The sequence below is a fragment of the Varanus komodoensis genome, unplaced genomic scaffold (genome assembly GCF_004798865.1).
Source record: "Varanus komodoensis strain SLA01 unplaced genomic scaffold, ASM479886v1 scaffold31, whole genome shotgun sequence".
NCBI classification, from domain to species: domain Eukaryota; kingdom Metazoa; phylum Chordata; class Lepidosauria; order Squamata; family Varanidae; genus Varanus; species Varanus komodoensis.
The window spans coordinates 7706362-7728726 of NW_025335780.1; the positions used below are offsets into that span (position 1 = coordinate 7706362).

The 22365-nt window shown below is 43.5% G+C and overlaps 1 protein-coding gene across 16 annotated transcripts in view; it reads left to right on the forward strand.

Moving 5' to 3' along the window:
- The window catches only part of LMO7 (LIM domain 7), a 136469-nt gene that overhangs the window by 108400 nt on the left and 5704 nt on the right, over positions 1–22365 (forward strand). For 9 of the 16 annotated variants that reach the window (XM_044437733.1, XM_044437734.1, XM_044437735.1 and 6 more), the window contains 13 exons: positions 354–515; positions 1302–1489; positions 3850–3907; positions 5479–5535; positions 5703–5744; positions 8815–8840; positions 10295–10399; positions 11570–11662; positions 15005–15351; positions 17895–17948; positions 19342–19394; positions 19846–20065; positions 20744–21040. In XM_044437733.1, the coding sequence (XP_044293668.1) occupies positions 354–515; positions 1302–1489; positions 3850–3907; positions 5479–5535; positions 5703–5744; positions 8815–8840; positions 10295–10399; positions 11570–11662; positions 15005–15351; positions 17895–17948; positions 19342–19394; positions 19846–20065; positions 20744–21040 (1702 nt within the window). The remainder of the gene's footprint in view (positions 1–353; positions 516–1301; positions 1490–3849; positions 3908–5478; positions 5536–5702; positions 5745–8814; positions 8841–10294; positions 10400–11569; positions 11663–15004; positions 15352–17894; positions 17949–19341; positions 19395–19845; positions 20066–20743; positions 21041–22365) is intronic. The other 7 variants (XM_044437736.1, XM_044437749.1, XM_044437738.1 and 4 more) reach the window with 6 other exon arrangements.

Consider the following 22365-nt stretch of genomic DNA (forward strand, 5'->3'; position numbering starts at 1 on the left):
AAAGTTATTCTTAGTATACCAATTATCTCAGTGATGTTGGCACTACCTGCCTCTTTGCACACAATGGACCTTTGTTATGCATAGAAGGAGTTCTTCAGCACAAGTAGGACCCTTCTGTATCATCCCCTGAAACGATCAGGGATCTGATAATGAAGAGCATGAGCCTGCTATGCATCCATTTGCTTCTAAAATGTGGATCCTTCTACTTCGCCACGAGGGTTCTTATGGCAGTTGATGGAAAGGTGAAATGCAACCCAAGATTCACAGACAAAGCCTTGAAAAAACAGATCCCGGCTGCTTTTTGATTGCGGCTGTGCCTGCTAGCCCCCCATGCCTCTCTCCATCGTTACCAGGTAGCCCGGCGGACTTTTGCCAGCTGCGTGTTGACGATGAGATCCTGTCCCTCAATGGCACAAAGGTCTCACAAATGGATCCGAGTCAGTGGGAAGCAGCCATCAGCAATGCGCTAGAAACCGGGACCCTTGTCATGGACGTCCGGCGCTATGGAAAGAAGGGTGGGTTATTCTTGGGGTGGCTTTGCTGCATGACCCACAAGGTGCCTGTCCTTTGCCTGCAAACTTGTTGCGATGCAACCCTCTTGTCTTGCTAGAGCTGAGCACAGTAGCCCTTTGGCTGTTTCTTTGGTTGGGAAAAGTAAATACTTGCTGCTGGTATTCCCACTTTTGTGAATACAGATGGTGTGGCTTTTAAAGTTTCAGCTTCTTAAAAGAACCCATTGCATGTATTAAAACTGTAAAATCAGCAATATTAGCAAGTCTACTTTCCTTACATTTTGCAGGACGAGACACCAAAGTTCCCAGCTTTCTGAGGAACAGATCCCATGCTATTTGGTTGCCCTTCTCACAGATGTACAGAAAGGATCGAACACACCTATTAGTTCTGTGTTCCCATCGTGTGAAACATCTGTATGAAGTCATTAAGATCTATCCTCTCATTCCCTGCTACCACTTGAAATTAAGCACACACCCAGAATCATATGTCCTAGCTCCATAGCATATATCTGTTCCGCTCTGTAATTGTTTAAAAAAGTCAGTGAACTTGCTACTATTTGTGTGAGCTTTTCACTAACACTTGCTTTTTTGGGGGAAGGCGGTCTGTTCATAAAAGCCCTACCTGTTCCTAACATTATAACTACACTTCACTCCTAACTTTATCCGTTCTCCTATGTCTGTCTTTCTCTGTTTTTATTTGGATGCATTTTTTGTCAGTTCTTTTCCTTCATACTTTGAAATTCCCCTGTCAACTTTTTAAATTTCTTTTGATCTCCACGTGCCAATCAGACTGGGGCAAAGACCAGCCTTCCCTGCCATATGCAAAGCACAAAATCCTCAATCTCACCAGTATGGCTACCAACATTATAGGTACTCCTGAAAACAAATGGATCGATGCTACATCTGGAGAAAGTTCTGCACCCAAAAGCCGAAATATATCAGCACAGAAAGACTTTCACAACAACTTCCAGAATGACGTAAGTGGATGCATGTCTCTTTTTGAGCCTTAATTGAGCTGTTTAATTTTCTGGGCACTGAGATTAAACACAAGGAGTAGAAACTGGCCTGTTATGTTACTTCTTAGGTGTAGAGACTTGGACACTTTTTCTCAGTTCCCTGCAACACTTTATTTCCTTTTCTTCACTGGAACTCCAGGATGAATAATAAATGGAAGGTTTTCTTCTTCAAACAGGACTGGTTGCTTAGCATAAACCTAACAGGCTGCTTTGATTAGAACACCGAGTTTAGTGTGTTGAATGTACAATTAAGCCATTACAGAGGACTGTTTGTGTAAGGGGCACCCCGTTTGGATCTATGTTACGCATGTATGACAAAAGCCTTTCCAGGTTTGTTTTTGTTAATGAAAACTTCTCATCTAGGGCTGTTGTCCAGAAGGAACCCCTGGCTAGGTTGTGGTTTTCTCTGCTGATGCACATAAGATTACTGTGGCTAAGATGTCTTGCTGTGTGTTTCAGCAGGATATTTGCTATTCCAGTGTGCATGAGAAAAGGGCCAACACTGTAAGAACTGAACTCAGTGAGCACAGAGAAAATGGCTGCCCACTGCTCTCGTTATGTGAGTTCACTATTCGACCCTTCCTTTCTTCCAACCAGCCTCTACTGAGACTGGGAATAACTCTTCCTTCTGCATTTTTTTTTCATTTGAGTGTGAACAGATTCATTACTCTTGTTCCATTTCTTTGCTGCCCAAACTTCTGTTGGCAGTTCGCAAAACAAAATGCAGACAGGACCAAGTGGCCAGCCTGCAGAGAAGCCTGCCAAATGCCATCCAGCATGCTCCAAGATATGTATCCTGTTTTATTCTAGAGAAAAACAGCTTTGGTTTAGAGGTCAAAACACTCAATTAAAGGGGACTCTGGTCCTGTGGTTTGCTGTATAACCAGAATATAGCAGCCTCCAAACCCTTCCTTGCCATCAGAGTATTGTCCTAACAACTTGGAAGAAGCTACATGAAACCTTGGCTTTCTAAGCAACAACTGCTTATGTTTTTTAACCAGACAGATTGCAAAATCAGTTATAAATTTAAATCAGTATTGTGATATCCTGAAATGTTTTTGGTCACCTTGGGCAAGAGAAAGAAAGATTTAATGCTGTTCCACATAGAAAACCAAACCATTGCAGAAGACAGACTCCCAGCATCTTCCTGACCGTTCCCTCCTGCATACTTTCTGTCCATAACGCAGAAGAATTTAATGTTCTCACATAACGCCAGTCCTTTACCAGCTCTTCTGGCTTCCAGTTGAAGTCTGGGCCCAATTCAAGGTGCTGGTTTTGACCTCTAAAGCCCTGAACGGCTTGGGACCAGAATACCTGAAGGAACATCTCCTTCCTTATACGCCCTCACCCCCTTAAGATCTGCGGGGGAGGCCCTGCTCTGAGAACCCTCCCTGAAGAAGGTCAAAAGGATATCTACTTGGAGGAGGGCCTTCTCTGTGGTGGTGCCCAGATTGTGGAATGTGCTCCCTGGAGGGGTTTGCTTGGCGCCGAGCCTATATTCTTTTCGGCGCCATGTGAAAACCTTTTTATTTAAGCATTATTTTAAAAATTAGTATTTTAATGGTTTTAACAGTGGCTTTTGATTTAATTTATTTTGATTGGTTATATATTGTTTTATATTGGTATTGATTGTTTTATTGTAGTCTTATTTTAATGTTGTAAGCCGTCCTGAGATGTCACACATAAAGGATGGCATATAAAAGTTTTAAATAAATAAATAAATAAATAAAATTTGATAATGGTCACATTAAGAGAGAGATCAATCATAACTTCCCTAAGAGCATGTACAAGTTTATAAAAGCATGGCCCAAACTTAAACCTTCACGGATGGGTAGAATCGCAGCACTTAAAATGAATATTCCATCAAGGATCCTTTGAGAGCCAGTGTGGTGTGGAGGTTAGTCTGTCGGACTGGCACTCAGGAGATGCAGGTTCCAGTGCCCCCTTGGTCATGAAGAACATTGGCTGATGTTGGGCAGTCACTGGCTCTCAGTCTAGCCTCCCTCACCGGGTGGTTGTTATGAGGATAACATGGAGGAGTGAAGGAGTAGGACCATCTGAGCTTCCTCGAGTTCTTTGCAACAGGAAAAACAGCGGGATATAAATGCCATGTAATGGCAATGATTTCTGCGACATGCGTGGCAATCATCCCGCTTAAGGGAGAAGTTGCAGTGGAGCAGGGGCACCCGCTTTCAGCCCGTCATTAATACGCTGAAGTTGCATGCCTTCAGAAGTGCCAGAGCCTTGGAGGATTTCAGGCTGGTGGCAGCATGAAGTCAAAGCCAAGGGAGCGTTACACTCTGTTAACTTTCTCCTTTCAGGATTCTGAAACAAAAGTCAATGGGATGCAGAGAGATGCAAGTTCCAATGAGCATAAAGGTAAAAACACTGATGTTTTTAGTTGCTAACCATCGACCGTCAGGAGTTAAAGGGAACGTGAGCTCCTAGGAATTATATTATAGGTACCTGTAGAACATGCTGTGCTTGGACTTGAGTCCAGATGAAATCTGAGCTTTCCAGGAAAACTTAAATTTGTGTAAGTGTAGCTTCGTGCAAAAGACAAATGGATTTCAGTTCAAGAAGCACTGAGTCTGTACAGAACTGCTAACAGAATGACAGCTAGGTCCTTAATTCTGCACGACTGGCTCTCGAGAGAGTGCGTGTCTGTGTGTGAAGAATGAGACAAGAAAAATAAGGCAGAGATGCAGAAATGGAACACTAAGCAGCAGTGTTTGGAGTGAAAGTTAGGACAAGTTCATAAGTTTATCTTCCTTTCACTGTGTATGCCAATTTCTGCTTTGCTGGGTGGTGTGTGTTTTCTATCCCTTCTTGAAAGAAAAGGTAAAGTATATCCAGCACTCGCTTTTCAAAGAATGAATATGTACTGTACATTCTGGTATACATGCTGTAAAATGTGCTTGTTTTTTAAGGTTACTCTTTAGAGGAAGGCAGAAAAGGAAGGGAAAGTTTAACATGTAGCATAAAACTAGAGTGTGTGGCAGCTCAGCAGTTGCTCCCTTGCAGTCTCCAATCATTTCAGGGGAAACAGAGCTGTGTGCCTTGACTCCTAATCTACCTTTTCAAATTCTGCCCTACAGTATGTTGAAAGAATTTGAAATGCAGCCTGTGCTCTCAGGAGGTCATTCCAGATTGCTCTGGTCGTTTTCGAAGCTTTGCGAATCTCAGCCTGGCTGGTGCCTCTATGGGAGAGTGCCTGAAAGCCATGTACAAAGTGCTGCGAGAATCAACCAAAGGAAAACTAGGCTGATAAAACAAAGGCAGTGTGGTGTGGTGGTGAAGAGCCCGGGACTGGGACTCAGGCGACCTGGGTTCTGGTCCCCGCTCAGCCATGGAGCCAACTGGGTGACTTTGGGCAGGTCACAGGCTCACAGCCTCAACCTACCTCACAGGGTTGGTGTTGCTGGAGATTAAGAGAGGGAGGAAGAGAATGATTCAAGGCACTTGGTGTTCTTGAAAAATAAAAGGGTGGGATATACATCTAATAAATAAGACATGGATGTTTGAGCATGACAGGAAAACAGCCCTTTCATTCATTTATCTTCATGTACCACATTTTGTATCCCACTCTTCTTCCAAGGGATTCTGGCCACTATAAGGCATTTTAGACCGAGAGAGATTTTCCAGGATAACCAATAAGCAGAGATTTGAATTGGGTCTTCCTGGCCCTAGGCCAACATGGTATCTGTCCTGGCCCTATTTAAACTTTGGTCGCATAACAGTGATTTATAAAGGGACCGAGTTAAACTAAAAAATTAGTGTGATGCAACTGGAACAAAATCATATGCTACCATTTGCAAGCAACAAGATGTTTGTTTGGCGGCTGCTCAAGTTAGATTCTCTGAATAGGGATTATTCTGTGGACAGATAGTACATAAAACCAGACCACACCCTGCTGACTTGTTTTGTATCTTCATATTTTTTTCAAATAGATACAGAATCTATTTCTTTGAAAATCTTAAAAAGACGGTCACAGTTTTTTGAACAAGGTAACCAAACCAAAACCCCAAAGCCTGCATTTCATGTACCGCCATGAAATTGTTCCCCGCTGTCCATCCTTCGTAGCTAGTCTCTGGTGTTGGGTTCTAAATTTCTTCAGTCCTTGATTGTTGCAATGATGCCAAACCAGTTTAATCTGTTTCCCTTCTTTCCCTAGGATCATCAGGGTTTTCTTACAATTCATGGGTCTACCTCTGTGGTAATGGGTTTTGTGTGTTCCTTTATACCTCATATCTTTTCACACTCTTGATGTGTTCAAACACTGTGCAAAAAACTTTGTTCAGATTAGCAGCTTTCCTACAATAGACCATCATGCTGAGTGAACAGCAAGGGTTTATGATGCTAAATTCCCAAGCTCTGAGAGACTGTCAAATTTAACGTCATTCATACTGTGACTGGTATTTATTAAAAGTGGCCCATTGGTGTTCAGTATGAAATATATGCCTCATCACCATGAGCAAAGGCTAAAATGATGGAAATGTCAAGGTGCATTGGCTACCACAGTTTCTCAGTCCTCCGAGGATTCTTCTAGTCTGCTTTGCATGTCGCACTCATTTTCACTTCTGTGATTTGTGTCAAGTGCTGTACGTGTCTTGATATTTTTCTGCACTTGTGCTGTCCTGGTGGTGATCATCAAGTTGGCACTTCACTTTTAGAGCATTAATGAATGTATGTTTTCCTTCTATTTAATGGTGAAATTTTCTTCCAAATAATGTTTTGGTACACAATGCTTCTCTTTGAATATGTTTGAAAGATTTGCCTTAGTAATATACTGCAGAGTTGATTCAGCCGATTCATGTTTATGGGAATGGCAGGCATCGGAAATGTCCCGGCATACCTCTCAAGCATCTTTTTAGTATGACAGGGCATTTATCCGAATTACTTACTCGGCCACTGATGGAAGGAGTGGTAGTTTAACGTCTGACCTGTTCGTACATGTTAGTCACTCGGCTCTTCTGGGAGTGCAAGTAGACCTTTCCCAAACAGACACCAGAGCAGCTTCTCAACAGATAACTATTCCCGGTTGCTTCATTATCTTTCTTAGGATTTGTCTACAGTATCAGATCATTGCATGCACGGCCTTTTTGCAGAGTCTGTCCCTCTTCTGCAAGGTTGATCTTCCATTCCTGTGCAATGGCATTCCTTTACTCTCTAAAAAGGAGGTTTGGTACCTCTGGAAAGTCAGTTCTTTCAACCCTGTAGCACATTTGTTGCTGTCTGGAAAGGATTGTACAAATCTTAAACAGGTTTGCTGTTTGTAATGACTTGCCATTATAACGCAACATGGAGTGACGTTTAGCTGCACTCCTGAGCACAGAGGGCTCTGGCATTCTGTGCAGTGCAGGGGAACAAGCCTTATTTCCCCATTCTGTGCCTGGCATGTTGCATTAGAGAAGCTACAATGAAAGTATCGCAAAGAGTGAGGGAAGGAGTCAAGCGTGGCTGCAGGATGAGCTGTACCTCCTAGGCTCTCAGGTCTTCCCTGCCCAACACTTCCAAATTCCTGCAAATTTGCCTTGGTTGTTAAACCGGCGTTTTTGGAATTTGGGTGAACGATTTCGGTTGTGCATTCCCTTGGGTACTTGCACGGAAGGGGTATCTCAGAAATATGCTGAACAGAAATGATTTTTAGAAGGGAGCAAACATCTTCGCCCACCTGCTGCATATGGTTTGTTTTGCCAAGAGTGATAGGTGGGAGTAGCTTGTAAAAGTTCAGGTGTGGAGGAAGCACTACCTGACAAGTGAGTTATGCATGACTGTTCTGTTTTCTGCTGGAGAGCTTAAAATATGCATACAGTTTTTAAAATTTTAAATGGAGTCATTGTTGTGGGTTTGACCAGTTTTGAACGTATATTAGATGGCAAGTTAGCACAGATCAGTTGGAATGCTACCTTGGCACAAGTTGCTGTTGTAGTTAGTTAGTTAGTTAAGAATATTGTATTCTTAGCTTTATGTCAAGTTTTGCTTTTCTGAAAATGGTGTGTAGATTTGTGATTATAGCTATTTTTTTAAAGTGAATACCTGGAAGAAATTGGAAATTAGTAGTAGCAGCAGTAGTTGTTGTTGTTATTTATTAAGAGTATTGCAGTCTTAGCTTTATGTCAAGCCCTTGCTTTTCTGAAAATGGAGTGTAGATCTGTGATTATAAGCTATTTTTTTTTAAGTGGGTATCTGGAAGAAATTGGAAAGGCTTCAGCTAAACCTGAGTGGAGTGTTTTTTCCAGGACAGGTCCACATGGAGTGCTCTTTTCATTTATTTTCAGTTACCTGTGCCATGCCTGCAATTAGCATTTACCCAGTTAGAGAAAGGAGCACCTGTACTGTTGGTTGGAAGCACTGGTGAGGTTGGAGGGCCTTGCATCCCGCCCCTGAGGCAGCTGTGAGTGGCAGCTTATTGCATCATGGATGCAATTGGACAACCATTCCCAACCCGCCCATTAGCACAGCTGGCAGGATTCAGGGCCTTCCAGGTGTTCAGGCCTACAAAACATCTGCCCCAGGTGATGTGGCTGCACTTCCACAGCCTTTTTCCGTCTTCTCCTTTCTGCCAGTGTCAGCCACTTTCTCAGGTAGGAAGAAGCAGGTGCTACAGGCAATCTGGCCGGCTTCTCTCCTCTGGGCGTCTAATGGACTGTCGAGGCTGTTGGGATGGGGCTCCCACCTCCTCTTGCTCTCCTCGTTCACTGGATTGGCAGCTGCTCATGTCAGGCCCAAGATCTCTCCCTTCATAGTATTTTCGTTGTGTTCCTCCTGGTAGCACTGAAGGATGCTAATAAGCCTTTCAGCATGTACTGGAAGAACCGGCTTGCCTCCTGCCCCTACAACTGCTTGTTTGTCAGTAATCAGAAGCCCGTGAAGGAGGAGTACCTGGAACAGATACAGAAATAAGAACTCCCTGATAAAATCCGTACAGTCTGGAAAACGTGCAGGCCGCTCTGAGTCTTCTCTTGGTGTGGGGACCAACACATTTCCCTGGGAAATACTCTACTGTCTCCCTGCTTTCAACATAGAGCAGATATCCAAGCGACCAGCAATGCAACATCCACAATGCAAACAAACCTGTATTATTGCTTCTGTTTCATGTAGTTCTCTTAGGCTTTTTGTTCATAGGAAGGCATTTGGTGACTCTTTGAACTGATAAAGGGAATGAGACCCAGCACAAATTTCTAGTTGCAGCTTAAATAGCATCCTCCAGGTCAGAGTAACAGCTTCCTTTCTCTCTTTTTCATTCTTTTTTTTTTTTGTGCTGACCGGCTTAAATCTTCCAGGAGGTTCAGAACCTGCAATGCCTGATGTAAGTAATAATGCTGTAGTACTTCATGTAAAGTTGCCTAAGAAAAGAGGATTTCTGTCTCTTACAGCACCGCGACTTTGAAACCTAACGCCTGAAACTTGGCTTGTGTATCCGTAGGACTCTTGGGGTGTACCAAATGGAGTTATTTAGCTTTTTTTAATGCATACATTACTTTTAATTTAAAGGCATCCATATAGTTAAAGACCACAGCCATGACTTTCCTAACCAGTACATAGCTTTGCAGACCCCACAGTTTTAAGCCAGGGGAAATCAGTAGGCTGAGAGTCAAAATTGCACATCAGTCCCTTCCCAGTAGCTGGGGCAAGACCCCTGAGAAGAATGGGGTGGATAGAGCCATTTGCCAGTGTCCTTTGTAAGGCAGGGGCTAGGCTGGCCCTTGCTGCTCTCAGGTGGGGTAGACACTAAAGGTCCAGTTCTGACAGGTGTCTAAGTTTGTGTGAAAGCTTGGCTGCCTTAAACGATCAGCAATCCCAACCTGTGCAGAGCTGGGTTCATTTGCTAGTCAATAATACAAGAGCAGAAGTAATAACAAGATGGCCACAAATGAAAATAACATGTAAATAATACAGTTATCATATATAATAGAGCAGTTCTGCTCCCTATTAGCTTCTCTCTATGAAGCTTGAAATGACTACTTGCAAAATTTGTGAAATGTGATAAACATATTCTTGATCTTTGAGCCTCAGAAATATGGAGGGTTATTTATGTATTTATTTAAGCTTCTTTTTTTTTAAACTACCAAAGCTAATCTTGTTCTTGTGTGCCTGTGCAATGGAAGAACAGTCCATTGTTAATCTGTCATTTCCTTTAATGTCAAAGTAGGTTAGATGTTTGGAAAATGCAGGAGTACCAAATCCATTTTGCTTCTGCTGTGTACAGACTTGGAGTAGGCATTGTCATGGGAAGGGCAAAAAGGAAACCTAAGCCTTTTTCCCACCTGCTGTGGTTCCTATGACTCACTGATGTTTTGCGGGGTGGGGGGCAGGGTAGGCTTATTTGGAGTCCCAAGTTCTCTGGCCATGGCACTGGGATTCCAAATTTGGACCCTCCCTTCCTTTCACCCATGGAAGATCATGCTGGCTGAATCTGCAAGGCCTGAAATGAACCTCAGAGAGGACTAAAGGGCATGTTGGAGGATCCAGCAGGTTGGTGGCCAGGGCTGATTGCTTAAGCGGTGTACGGACAGCCCCCAGGCTCCTTCCATTGCCCTCTGCAGCTTTCTGTTTAGATGACTACCATTTTTGTTAGCTGCAGCTTCCAAGCCAGCTCCTCTGCGCTCCACATTCGAAGGGCCAAATGAAGGAGTGGGAATCCTTGGTTCCTACTAAACTATAAATTCCAATTGAAGGCTGTGATTAGTATTGCTACTTATCTGTGTGAGGGTTTGGAAGAAACATCTCCGCTGAAGCTGGTCTTTCATTGCTGTGTTACAGTTCCCGGTTCCACCCATCAGCTCTCCCAGTCGGTGGGCCTGGGACCAAGAAGAAGAAAGGAAAAGGCAAGAGAAATGGCAGGCAGAACAGGAACGCTTGCTTCAGGTAGGGCTGCTTGGGGTGGCGCCCATTGCAGCTGGGCTTGGTTCTAGAATGGCTGGCCAAGCCGGCAAGTGCAGTTACTTAATGTGGTGAAAGGCACTTGTTGTGTTCAGCAACACTCCTGTTGTGTGCAGCATATTTCATCCTCAAGCATGAGTTTATTCTCAGGCATACGATTTAGTGCTTTAGGTTTTCCTTAATAAGTCTGATTATCTGATTAAAGTAAAACTGTCCCCAGGCAAAGCATATTGCATTGTAATACTTCCTCCGGTATTCTGCGTGGTGTTGATCTGAAAATGGTCAGTAGATTTATTGGTGACAGAATTTGTGTATGAAACACATTGGAGAAATCCTTCAGAAATCAGACACGTGACACAAAACCAAATTCTGCTTCAGTGTTGGTAATCTGTCGACAGCTTATTTTGGGACCTTTATCAGTGGCTTAAAGCCAGCTGTTCCTTCATGTTACTAGAAGCACTAATGTAGCTTGGTGTTGTTGTTTTGGGCAGAGGGGAGACATAAAAATGGAAATGGAAAGGACCTAGATAAACTTACTTTCTTACAGATGTAGTAAGAAATAGATTTATTTATTTATTATTAAAATGTTTGTATTAATCAGTTCCTTAGCCTTTGTACCAGAAATATTGTGGTACAACTTACAAAAAAAAGGTGCCCCTGAAAATGTGCCGGATGCTGTCACTCACCACTGATGGAGATGCCACAAAAGTTTTCTTAAATTTAGGACTAAGATAAGCATTTTAAGGAAAATGAATGAGGTATCACTTAGGAATGAAACCACAAGTTTGGTCCCGTGTGTTGAAAAGGCTGGGTGAATCAAACTGAATCGAATCGAATCGCACAGTTGGAAGGGGGCTAGAAAGCCCTTGCATCCAACCCCCTGTTCAGTGGAGGACTCAAGTCTCCCATTCAAATACAGACCAGACCAGACACTGCTTAGCTTCCAAGATGAGGCAGGATCATTTGCGTTTTCACAGAACTCCAAGGATATCATGTGCCGTGGTGCTCCTGCCATGAGTTTATCTGAAGTTGTACACTATATTGTCCTTATGACTACTATCATCATCCTTAGTTCATCTGCAGTTCAGAGTCCTCTTATAACAAAACAAATGTTTAGCCCGCAAATAAACATGCTCGCATTTCTTTTCAAATTAGGAGAAATACAGGCGTGAGCAAGAAAAGCTGAGGGAGGAATGGCTGAAGGCTCAGCAAGAGGCGGAAAAGGAGAGCTCCAAATACTTGCATGAGGTGGGTGCCCTGTGGTTTGACCTCTCTTAGCATGAACCATCTAGCCTACTTTTATCCTTGCACAGGCCGTTTTGGAAAACTAACAGAAAATTCAGGCAGCTGCACTGCTTTGTTTGGAAAAAATTAAAACAGGAACGTTTAAGCAAAATACAGTGGCTCAGGAACTTAATCCGTTCCACGGCTCTGGTCGCAACCCAAATTGGTTGTGACCCAAGTCAAATTTCCCCATAAGGTTCAATGTAAATATGGTTAATCTGTTCTGTAACTATTTTTTTAATCACAAAAATTTGAAGCAAAGTGACAAAGAACAACACAGTTCATGGCCATCTCCCCCCGCAGCATGACCGCGATTGCACCCATGTTCCTTGCACAACTGTGACCGCGATTGCAGTCATAGACGGGCATCTATGCAGGGAAAATGGGTGCGATCGCAGCCGCCCCCCCTCCAGCACGACCACAGTCGCACCTGTGCAGGGAAGATGGGCGCAATCGCGATCATCGCCCAATGCAGAGTGCGCAACCCGAGGCAAAATTTGTCTGAAATTTCTGTTCACGACCCAATTTGGTCGTGAAGTGAGGCGTTCATGAGCCAAGGTACCACTGTACCAAATAACATTCACTTGATGACAAGCGTTCATGTTTCAAAAACTTTCTCAGGCACACAGTTTAACAATTAAAAAAAACCAGTTTCTTGTAATATTTACGAGCATCTTAAAATGACTTGTAAATAAATATAATGACTGATCCATCCAAGAAGAACTGGTTAGCATGGAATATATTCTGTACTCTGAAATGCTGGGTTGAACTTGATCCTTGTGTAATTATTCGCTGCTACCAGCTGTTGCAGTGGCACACTTGGACAGAAAGACCAGGTGAGACCTTAGAGAGCCATTGCTAATTTGTATGAAGGCACCATGGTAGATGGAAGAAAGACCATTCTTTTATATAGATAACTTCACCTGTATTCATGTTGACTCCGCTTATGCAGTGGTTCTGCGTGAGCCTTTTAGAAGTGTTGCATCGAAGTCATGGGCAACCCCTCACTGGAGGTCTTCAAGCAGAAACTGGAAGCTTCTAGCCCTGGATTTTCCCACATGAGGCTGGAAGTAAAGGGAGAATACTTTCCAAGGTCCCCTTAAATTCTGTGATTCTAACAGGCTTTCTATGGCAAAACAGTCTACCATGAAATGAATCTAATCTTTTCGTATTGAGTTGCCTGAAATATCACAGGTATTTTTTTTCTTTATCCAAAACATTGCTTCCTACAGGGTAATCCTACAGGTAGGTTGCAATTAATGCAACTTCGAATAATGCAGTATTTGATTTAGTGCGAATTATACAGTGGTCCAAGGTTTCAGTTAATGCGAACCAAAATTCAGTTAATGCAAGTCTAGCACATGCGTAGTTGAGGTTACTGGGTTTCCACTAGGGTTTTCAGTGTTGCTCTGCAAGTTTCTGAACTCTGTGGTTTATTTACCATCCTTTTCATAGGCCTAAGAAAATATAGACAGGGAAAGAATTTATTACCGCCATGTCATGTGTGTGCAGCTACAGAGAAGCCTGTGAATCATAACTGCAGAAGTGGCAGTGAAATAAAGCAGACAATGGGCAGTGTTTATCCTTTTGATGGTTCATCGCAGGGACAAGAAGTTTGCCATTAAAGCAACTGTATTTTAACTATATTGATTTATACTTAACAGTTTGCTTGGCCATGCAAAAACTGCTCAGCAGTATATTACACTGCATAAAGTGTCTGGTTCAGCGATGCTCTTTCTAACTACTCTGTGTCACAAGCTGGGGTTCCTCTCCGAGTATTCAAAAGCCATACTCCTTGCGAAACGTTCTTGATTGGCCCAAAAGCACGATCACTCAGAATGACTCTCTAAGCATACACAGAGTGGTTTGTTGAACCCGGTCCAGCATTTACCTCCAGGAGCTCTCCTTACGAGCATGCCTGGACCCGTCCCTGCTGACATCACATCATGGGGTCAAGCTCAGAGCTGCCTGGTCTGTGCCTGAGAAACTCCTGTGCTCTGGGTCCCCTCCCGCCAGCCGTAGATCCTGGCCATTCCCAGAGACTGCCTGCCCACCTGGGGAGTCTGGCCTTGAGAGAAGCGCCCCCGCTTCCCTCTCCTCCATGCCTGGGCATGGCTGAGGCTCCGTCCCGTTGTGCTGAACGTGATTCTGATGAATTCCAGCCAGAGTCCTTGCGAATGAGCTCCCAAAGCAGCCAGGCTTCTCATTCCCAGCATCTGTGCCTTTGTTAGCAAGACCTTTAAATTATAAGTATATTCTTTTTATCCTTGCCTGTAATTTTGTTAACGAGCATAGAAGAACTTGCGCTTAATTTTTCTCAGTTCCTATTTTCATTGAGCTGGAACCAATTACCATATTTTACATTGAATTATAACTTTGAATAGGTCCAATGCAACCACTTCACAGGGTTTATTATCTGCATTAATCTGAACCTACCTGTAAGATAAAATATCCAATAAAATGCACACATTTGTCAGTGTCATATATTGTGCTTTAACTATTCCCCTCTGATATATGAGGAGGTATAGGGCCAAATGTTCATCATAAAGTCTAGAGGGGAAAAATGACAGTTTTCATCTAGCACTAAAAACTAGCCAGTGTTGGCATCAATCTGATCTCCAGGGAGAGGACACTCCAAACGAGGGGGCCACCACTGAGAAGGCCCTGCGATGAGTTCTAGAAGTCTTGAATTCATTTGCTGATGAAAAGGACCCTTCTGTGTAAATGAATGATACATAGGGTGACATTCTTTTAGCAAGCCAGGCCTTGAGCCATTTAGAGCTGTATACATCAAAACAGGCATTTCAAGTCGGGCTAGGTGACAAATTAGTGCTCTTTACGAACCAGCCTTACATGCTTTAGAGCTGCTAGAGCAGTCAGTGCTCTCATGGATATATTTTGCACGGCTGCAGTCTTGGGACTATCCAAGGCCAGTCCCATTGCAGTAGTCTGAGGACCTGTGTTAACGGGACCTGGATTACTGTGGCCAGGGAAACCCTCCCAAGAGTGCCCAAACCAGCCAGAACTGAAGCAAGCACGGCAGCATTTGGCTTCTTGGACTCCTGCAATGAAGCAGAGTCACTCTGTACAGCAGATGCCTCCTTCAGGGTAGAACAGCACCCAGAACAGCCTGCTTCCTTAACTCCCACATCTAATCTACTGACTCTCCATCTTGGTGGGTTACCACCTGGAAGTCTCTTTCCGATGGGTGATCCCCATTTACACCTCGGACAGGTCAATGCATTTCCTGGAACGACACATATCCTGCGTCTATTTCACTCCTGTAAGTCTCGCACTCTTTTCCAGGAGCAAATTGTACTGAAGACAAGTCCCACTCTCGTTACGGCACAAGAGCCACCGGCATCTCCCTGGCTGAAAAACGGAAGTGACAAGACTGACTATTCCAACACCGGTGCTCAGTGGGTGGAGGAAAGAGAGCAGGCCCAGAAGGAGGATGAGCAGGAATATCATCGGGAGGTACAGCCATCGCAAGAATTGGCAGACGTGAAACCCGAGCAGGAAAGGAAGTTCCCAGAGCCAAGCCCCTTGAGGAAGTCTTTTTCTCAGGATGTAGAATGCTATGCGGAGGCAGAACCGAAGTCGCATGTGGAACAGGTCAGGGAAGTGGCAGCGCCAAAGTTCCAGTATCAGAGGTACGCGTCACACGCCACATATTTGGCCAACCCTGTGCATTTGCAGGTTGTTGTTGGTGCACCCCAGTGCTTTTTTTGTCAGAAAAAAGGTGCCGGAACTCATGAAATTATTTACCTTTCTCATGTAGTCAATCACTGTACACACACCCACACACATCAATTGTGTAACGAAACATAACGGTCGCCGCCCGCAGTCAGCACTCAGTGTGCAACCACACAACCAATCACAAGCCGAGCAGTGCCACATGCCAAGCAGCGCCATCACAGCCAGCACGGACGAAGTACGCACGCATCGGATTCGACACGCAAGCAGCCCGCATGCACTGTTTTAATTATTTTGCTGCGAACCTGCTACACTCGACAGGGTGATTCGAATCCACATGGACCAAACATCAAATTTTCAAAAGTTACTTTTAAAACTTGGCAAATCTGTCGAAAAAAGGTGCTGGAACTCTGTTCTGGTGTGTTCTATGGCAAAAAAAAGCACTGGTGCACCCAAATAGCATACTCAATATGTATGGACAAAATATGTTATATCTATCGGTATTATGTAGATACTGACGTGTGTATTGCATACACAAAGAGTAATAGATAATATGGTCAGTTCCATTCAGTGAGAGCCAGCATGGCTGGGAGTGTGGGACTGGGACTCAGAGGATCTGGGTTCTAGTCCCCGCTCAGCCATGGAGCCAGCTGGGTGACTTTGGGCCGGTCACAGACTTTCAGAAAACGGGGATAAAATTGAGAACAGCAGGAGGAGAAGGATGTAAGCCACTTTGAGTCCTTTAAAAAAAGAAGAAAGTGGGACAGAAACGTGATAAATAAATATTTTATTACATTTTTCTTTATTTGCATCACTCTGTCACTGGACATTGTCCCTGTCAGACATGAGTTTATCAGACCAGCGACACAGCATTTCTAACATTCAGCCGCAGCTGAATGCTATACTGCATGCTTATATACACCCCCAATCATTCTGATGAGAGATTTAGCAAAATAACATGGGCCTGCACTAGATCAGGCTCCAACCTAGTAAGGGTACTCGGGCAAGGTGGCTGAGGGGCGAGCTTATTCTGAAATCTGGAGCATGGCCCCAGTGGTGTCACAGACTTGACCGTAGGTGTGCATCGTTTCTCTACATGGAACCACTCACGTCCAGCAGCACTCAGTTCCTAACAGAGCCCTTTTGGGAGCACAGAGCAAAATGATGGTTGCAAGCCATCCTGAAACATTAAGGACAGGGTAAAAACACTGTAAATAAATAAAAACAAATAAAATAAATAAATCCATTTTGACTGTGGTCCTGCAGCCGAGCTGTAATTTAAATCTGCCGCAGATTCCTTCCATGAGGCACTCGTGCACTGAAGCGTTTAGTAGCATGAGCACAGGCAGCGCGAGGGCGCATGGCTCCACCGGCTCATTCAGAGCACCTCAGATCATCTCCTCCCTAGGATGCTTTGCGGAGTAAATGATTTGCAGAAGGCTTTTGTCAAGCTCTTCCTTCACAGCCGCAGCCACGTTATTGCCCTGTGCTTCCAAGCGAGGCTGACCCACAAGCTGCTGCAGTTAGTGAAATAAAATTTGCCATCAAAGCCTGAGTCAGAAACTTGCCTTTGGTATGCGTTCCTAAACCAGCTGGTTGTCAGTTACTAATTAGGGATTTTGTTGTTAACAAGGCAGCACAAGCCTATTATGGAAGGATAACCACCCTGGCTTATGAGGATAGAGACAAACAGATACTAGAATTCCTAAGTCTTTGTCTATGTCTTAGTATATATGTAGTTCCTATTGTGTACAATGCCTGCTTATGAGGAATACCAGGGTATATAGGACAAGGGAGTACCCAATCTGCCTACGCTGTAAAAATTTTATTTTTATTATTTATTATTTTATTAAAACATTTCTATGTTTCTAAAAATCACGTATAACTTGTGCTGAAATTACGAGAAGGAACTTTTCTATTTTTTTCTAAATTGTAAGTAGTTCTAAAAAGCAGTTCCTTGGCAATGAAAAAGCATTTCCTTTTAATGCATTCAATTAAGCTTCCCTGCTTAGGTGGACGCCCCAACAGAAGGTGAACTGTGGGGTCCTTTTGCTGTCTGAAATGACTTTACACAGTGATATTTCCCCCACAAACATCACAGTTTTACTTTATCTTGTAGGACATAATAGGTGGCGGTCAGTCATGTTATGTATCCTCATAAAGGATTTCCGTCCAACGAGGACCTACGCGTGTGTCCCACTGAGTGCGGGCATGGGCTTTTGGCCTCACAACAACCAGTGTATTTGTAAGGCACCAATGTTAAGACATTTGCCACCAGGTATCTCTGTTAGTGGTGTGACTCCAAATTATGCAACTGAGAACAGGTCTGACTCCCTGATCTGTCATCCCCTTCTCCTGGGGTTTCCTCTTTCTGGGATGCAGATCTGGGGCTGCAAGAATTTCTTGTTCAAATGTGGGGAACTATTGTGTCTTCCCGTGGTATCAGCCAAATCAGTCTGTTCTTGCATAAGCGATTCATTATTATGTTTATTTACTTTAGGTATTATGAGGCAACAAGAAGCTCTGGGGGGCCCAGCTACTTCAGCGCTGACAGGTAAATAAATAACGCTGCTTTTTTACCAACTATGTTAGGTTAGGATTTGAAAGTAAGAGCAAATTCTTTCATGCACTCTCCTTATTACATATGCCTTCAGCACTGCCTTGGCCACTTAAGATGTCTCTGCATAGCAGAGCTTAGCTAAACGTGGAGGATTAAAACCTGACTTCTGTTAAAGTTCCAGAACTTGGATCTGTGCTTTTTGTTAGCATTTTTTTTTCTTTTTTCTTTTTGGCAGTCCCTTAATCATAGAGCGGCTCTTCTGTGTGTTCTCCTGTGACTGCACTTCAGTTTTACTGTGTGGTTTATTTGTTTAAGAATGACTTGGGAAGTGTCATTTCAGCTGCAATTCCTTAGATCAGAGATCTGCAAAATGAGAGCCTGCCACAAATTTAAGACACTGTTGGCCTCACATGTGGAAAAACCCCAAATATTTTAGAATACAGAAGCGAATGTATTTCCAGAAGTCTTTAACAGTAATTTGGAAATCCTTCAGACATGATTTAATACAGCAAAGTCAAACGCTCAAATTTATAGCTCTGTCTGCATCCTATTTATCCATTGATCTTTCAACCAAGGGGAAAACTAATTGATAATGACTTAGTTGGGACATCAGATAATTTCATAGCTTATTTTTAGCTTCAGATGCTGCTTCTGTTATTATATATGGATCACATTGAATTTTCCCATAGGCTGTTCACCCACATGTTGATGCATTCCAAAAGACAACAAGGCCGGCAAGAGTGTGGGTATATAAATGAGCAAAGATAGCAAGAGGGACAGAATGAGCTTTGCGTAATTCAGTTAACATGCTTGGAAAATCCATTTTGCTGTTCCATTTTTAATTATTGCAACTACTGTTCAGAATCCTTATGAATATGTCTGATGCAGAAGAAGAGAAAGTTTTTACTAGTGGCCAGTTATCTCGTTGTTGATCCTTCTCATGTCGTGAATCTGGACATGGCAACACATGCCCATCATCTGGGATGACAACTCTCCAAGCCAAAGTCTCAATGAACTAGTTCAGGATGTTGTCATTTATGACCTACCAACACTGCTTCATGAGAGTTTTGCTCACATGAAGCAATTCATAATCGTTTTTCTTGACTCTGAAATAAAATGCCATTGAGCTGGATCAACTTAAGTATTTGCCTGTGGAAATATGGTATCATCTCCTCCATTCTCACGGGAAGAGAATGCTGTTCCCCCTTTCTCTAAAAAGCATCTATCCACTGCATGTCAAATTCCATCCAGAGAATCTATGTGTCCCCAGTGATATTTACCAGAACCTATGGAACCCAAATATTTTTATTATTCTGGAAGTGTATTGCACTGATGTCCTACTGTAAACGTCATCCATGTAATATATGACATCTCCAATTATTTCTAGAAATAAATCCCGATCAACTACAGATCTCGATGATCATCACATCAATAGAAATGGTGAGTTATATAATGAGAGGAGGAGAGGAAGACTGACTTCATGTTTTAGAAATAGTCTGACATTATTTTGTCATGAGTCACTTCATCATACTGGATTATTGCAGGCCTGAGGTCTCGTAGTTGGGCTTGGTTTGCATGCGTGGGTAAATTGCAGTTCCGATGTGGGCCAGTAAGGTAGGCGTTGTGTGCTTTACGGACATCAGGTGCCTTCATTTCCCTGGCAGATTAGATTATTGTCTCTGCAACTAATTTATCGTCAACATTTTTTTCCACAGAGGAGATATTTGCCTTGGCAAAAATAGACTGTATGCATCACCTTTCTGTCATCACACTCTGGTGAATCAAGAGTAAAACCAAGATGCAGATACAGTAATATGCATGGTAAAACACCGTGCCGTTTGCTTTTTTCGTCTAATGAAAGTCTGCTTTGTGCAAATCTTGTTTAAACTAGGAGTAAAGAGCAGATATTCTGATCAAGCCTGGAATCCCGTTGACTCACCAAGAAGGCCTCAGAAGGAACATGGTGTGTCCGCAGCTGAGCTGGAGAGACTGCAGCTGCTGCAGGAAATGAGAAAGAAGGCGTCCCTGAATACCGACAACAGCTGGATCAGGCAGCGCAGCTCCAGCGTGCATAAAGAGGCCATCAGTCTACCTGGCAGTAAAATGAGGAGGTAATGCTGGGAGGCATTCCCTGTATGTTGCCTGCCACTTTGGAGGATGCCCACGCCACTCCGGAACACCCATTTATGAAACCAGCTGCAGAATTTGCATTAATCTGGGGGGAAATGATTGCCCAGTTTTGAGCATTTTACAGTTGGGTTTGCTGTTTTCTTAGGATGGGCTCACACTTGTTTTGTAAACCTCAGAGACAGTTTTCCCCTCATAACAGAGGGACTGCAGTGGGCAGGCAGGGAGAGAGAGAGAGACAGACCCAGAAGGAGTTTGGGATCACTCGTGTCGTGTTGGAGAGAGGGGTTACTCTTCCTGGCCACCACTTACACTTCTTCCATTTCTTCACTCTTATTTGTAGCAAATCTAGGAATCACCTGCTCCTTCCCCTGCCCCAGTCCTTCAGTTATGGGTTAACAGGTAGGGTGAGCCTGAATGAACCCCACAAGAACTACCTGTTCAGATCTTACTTCTGGAGGAAGCGTGCAACCCAATGGCCTTGGCCGACAGAAACTTGACTCCCACTGAAATCAGTTAGTCCCTAAATGCTTGCTTTTTCTGAAGTGGGGCTTTTTTGAGGTCCTTAAAGCACTTCCTGTTTAGGACACTCAAGCACCAAACCACTTCCGAGGTGTGACACTTTTATCTATTATGGCAACCTGTCTTCCTTTTCCTTCCAGAGGTGAGAGCTTAGATAACCTTGATTCTCCACGAACCAATTCCTGGAGACCACAGTCTTGGGCGAATCTGTCTGCATCCTCGACCTCTCTATCATATTCTCAAGACATGACTCCCCATGTACCTCCTGTGGTGTCCACCTCAAATCGTGCCTACATGCGCAGTCCCTCTTCTAGCCTGCAAGCTCCTTCAAGGAAAACAGCATCCTTGCCTCGTATTCCTCCTTCTGCACCGTCTCCTGTCCCCGGTGCTCAGTCACCAACTTCTGCTTCCCAATCAGGAAACCAGCAACGCAGCAGGTAAGACACTTGTCCACCGAGTCACTTTTTGTCATTTTCCTTGTTTTATTTCCATGGAACAGACATGCTCATAAGCTGAACACTCTGGAGATCCGGTCCGGATTTCCTCATAGTGCTGCAGAATGTGTCCTGTCCATTGAACTACACAGTAAATAGAAGGCAGAAAATAATATGCCTTCACTGTGCCTCCTTGCACTTCATTCTCATAAGAAAGCGATCGAAGGTCTATCTCAAGGCGCATATTTTTAAAACAAGGGTGAAATCAAGCCATATGCAAGCGGAGCCTCTCCAATGAAAAGCTTCTCTCGCCTGCAGCCCCAGTCATCTTCACCAGGGGACTGGGGTGCTTCCCCGTAGCAGACTGGGAGGTGTCTGTGAGGGGCTGTGAGGAGCAGGAAGTTCCATTGAGCAGACTTGTCCTCTCACGCAAGGTTGGCTGCAACCCAGAGTGGCTCAGAGCCTGAACAATGCACACCCTCTGCAAATTCTTTCCAGGATTTTATCAGCAATAGATTTACCTATGCAACTTTCTTTTATTTGACACAGACCTGCCAATGAAAAGCATCAAATGGTTTTCAGACCCACGTCGAGCCTTTTGTCTTTTAGTTAATACTAGCATTAATTGATATTAATAGGGCTGAGTCGCTACTTGTATCCAGGAAGATGTATATGTATAATCCCAAATCTGCAATAAAAATAAATGCAATTATAGCAGGGATCTTGCCATGCTTCTTTATCCATTATTTTTCTATTAACTGTAGGGCAGAAAGCAGTTTTACAGTGCATGTTTAACTGTAGACAAGGATGCCCAAGGTTGTGAAACATGTTACCCAACTGTTGTATGGAAGAGCTTTTCTACATTATTAGCTACTTTGCGCTTGTGATTCCTCATTTATAGTTGTTTATAGGTTCATAAACTTCCAGTTTTTCTTCTGGTTTTTAGAGCATTTTTTGAAGAGCATATTTCTGAAGTATTATTTCTGAAAGAGCAAGAAAGCATATTTTCCTCCTCCTTTCAACTGTGATATTCTGCTATTTCTATAGTGAAAAAGCAGGAAAGAAACAGCTCTTAGTGCTAAGCTTTTATCTCATTCCTGCAGCAAAGCTAAAAGTAGATAGTGCTTTAAACACCTCATGTGGAAATATGTATTTAAGATCAAGCTGGTTCGATACTAATAATGATCACTGATCTCTCTCCTGCTCCTTCTGAATCCTAGTTTAAGTCTCTCCTGTTTAGAGAGCAAACTATGGTTACAACTGGGCAGACAACATGGTAAACCGTGGTGAACTAAGAGTCGGGGGATCGGCAGGAAGAAAGCATGTGG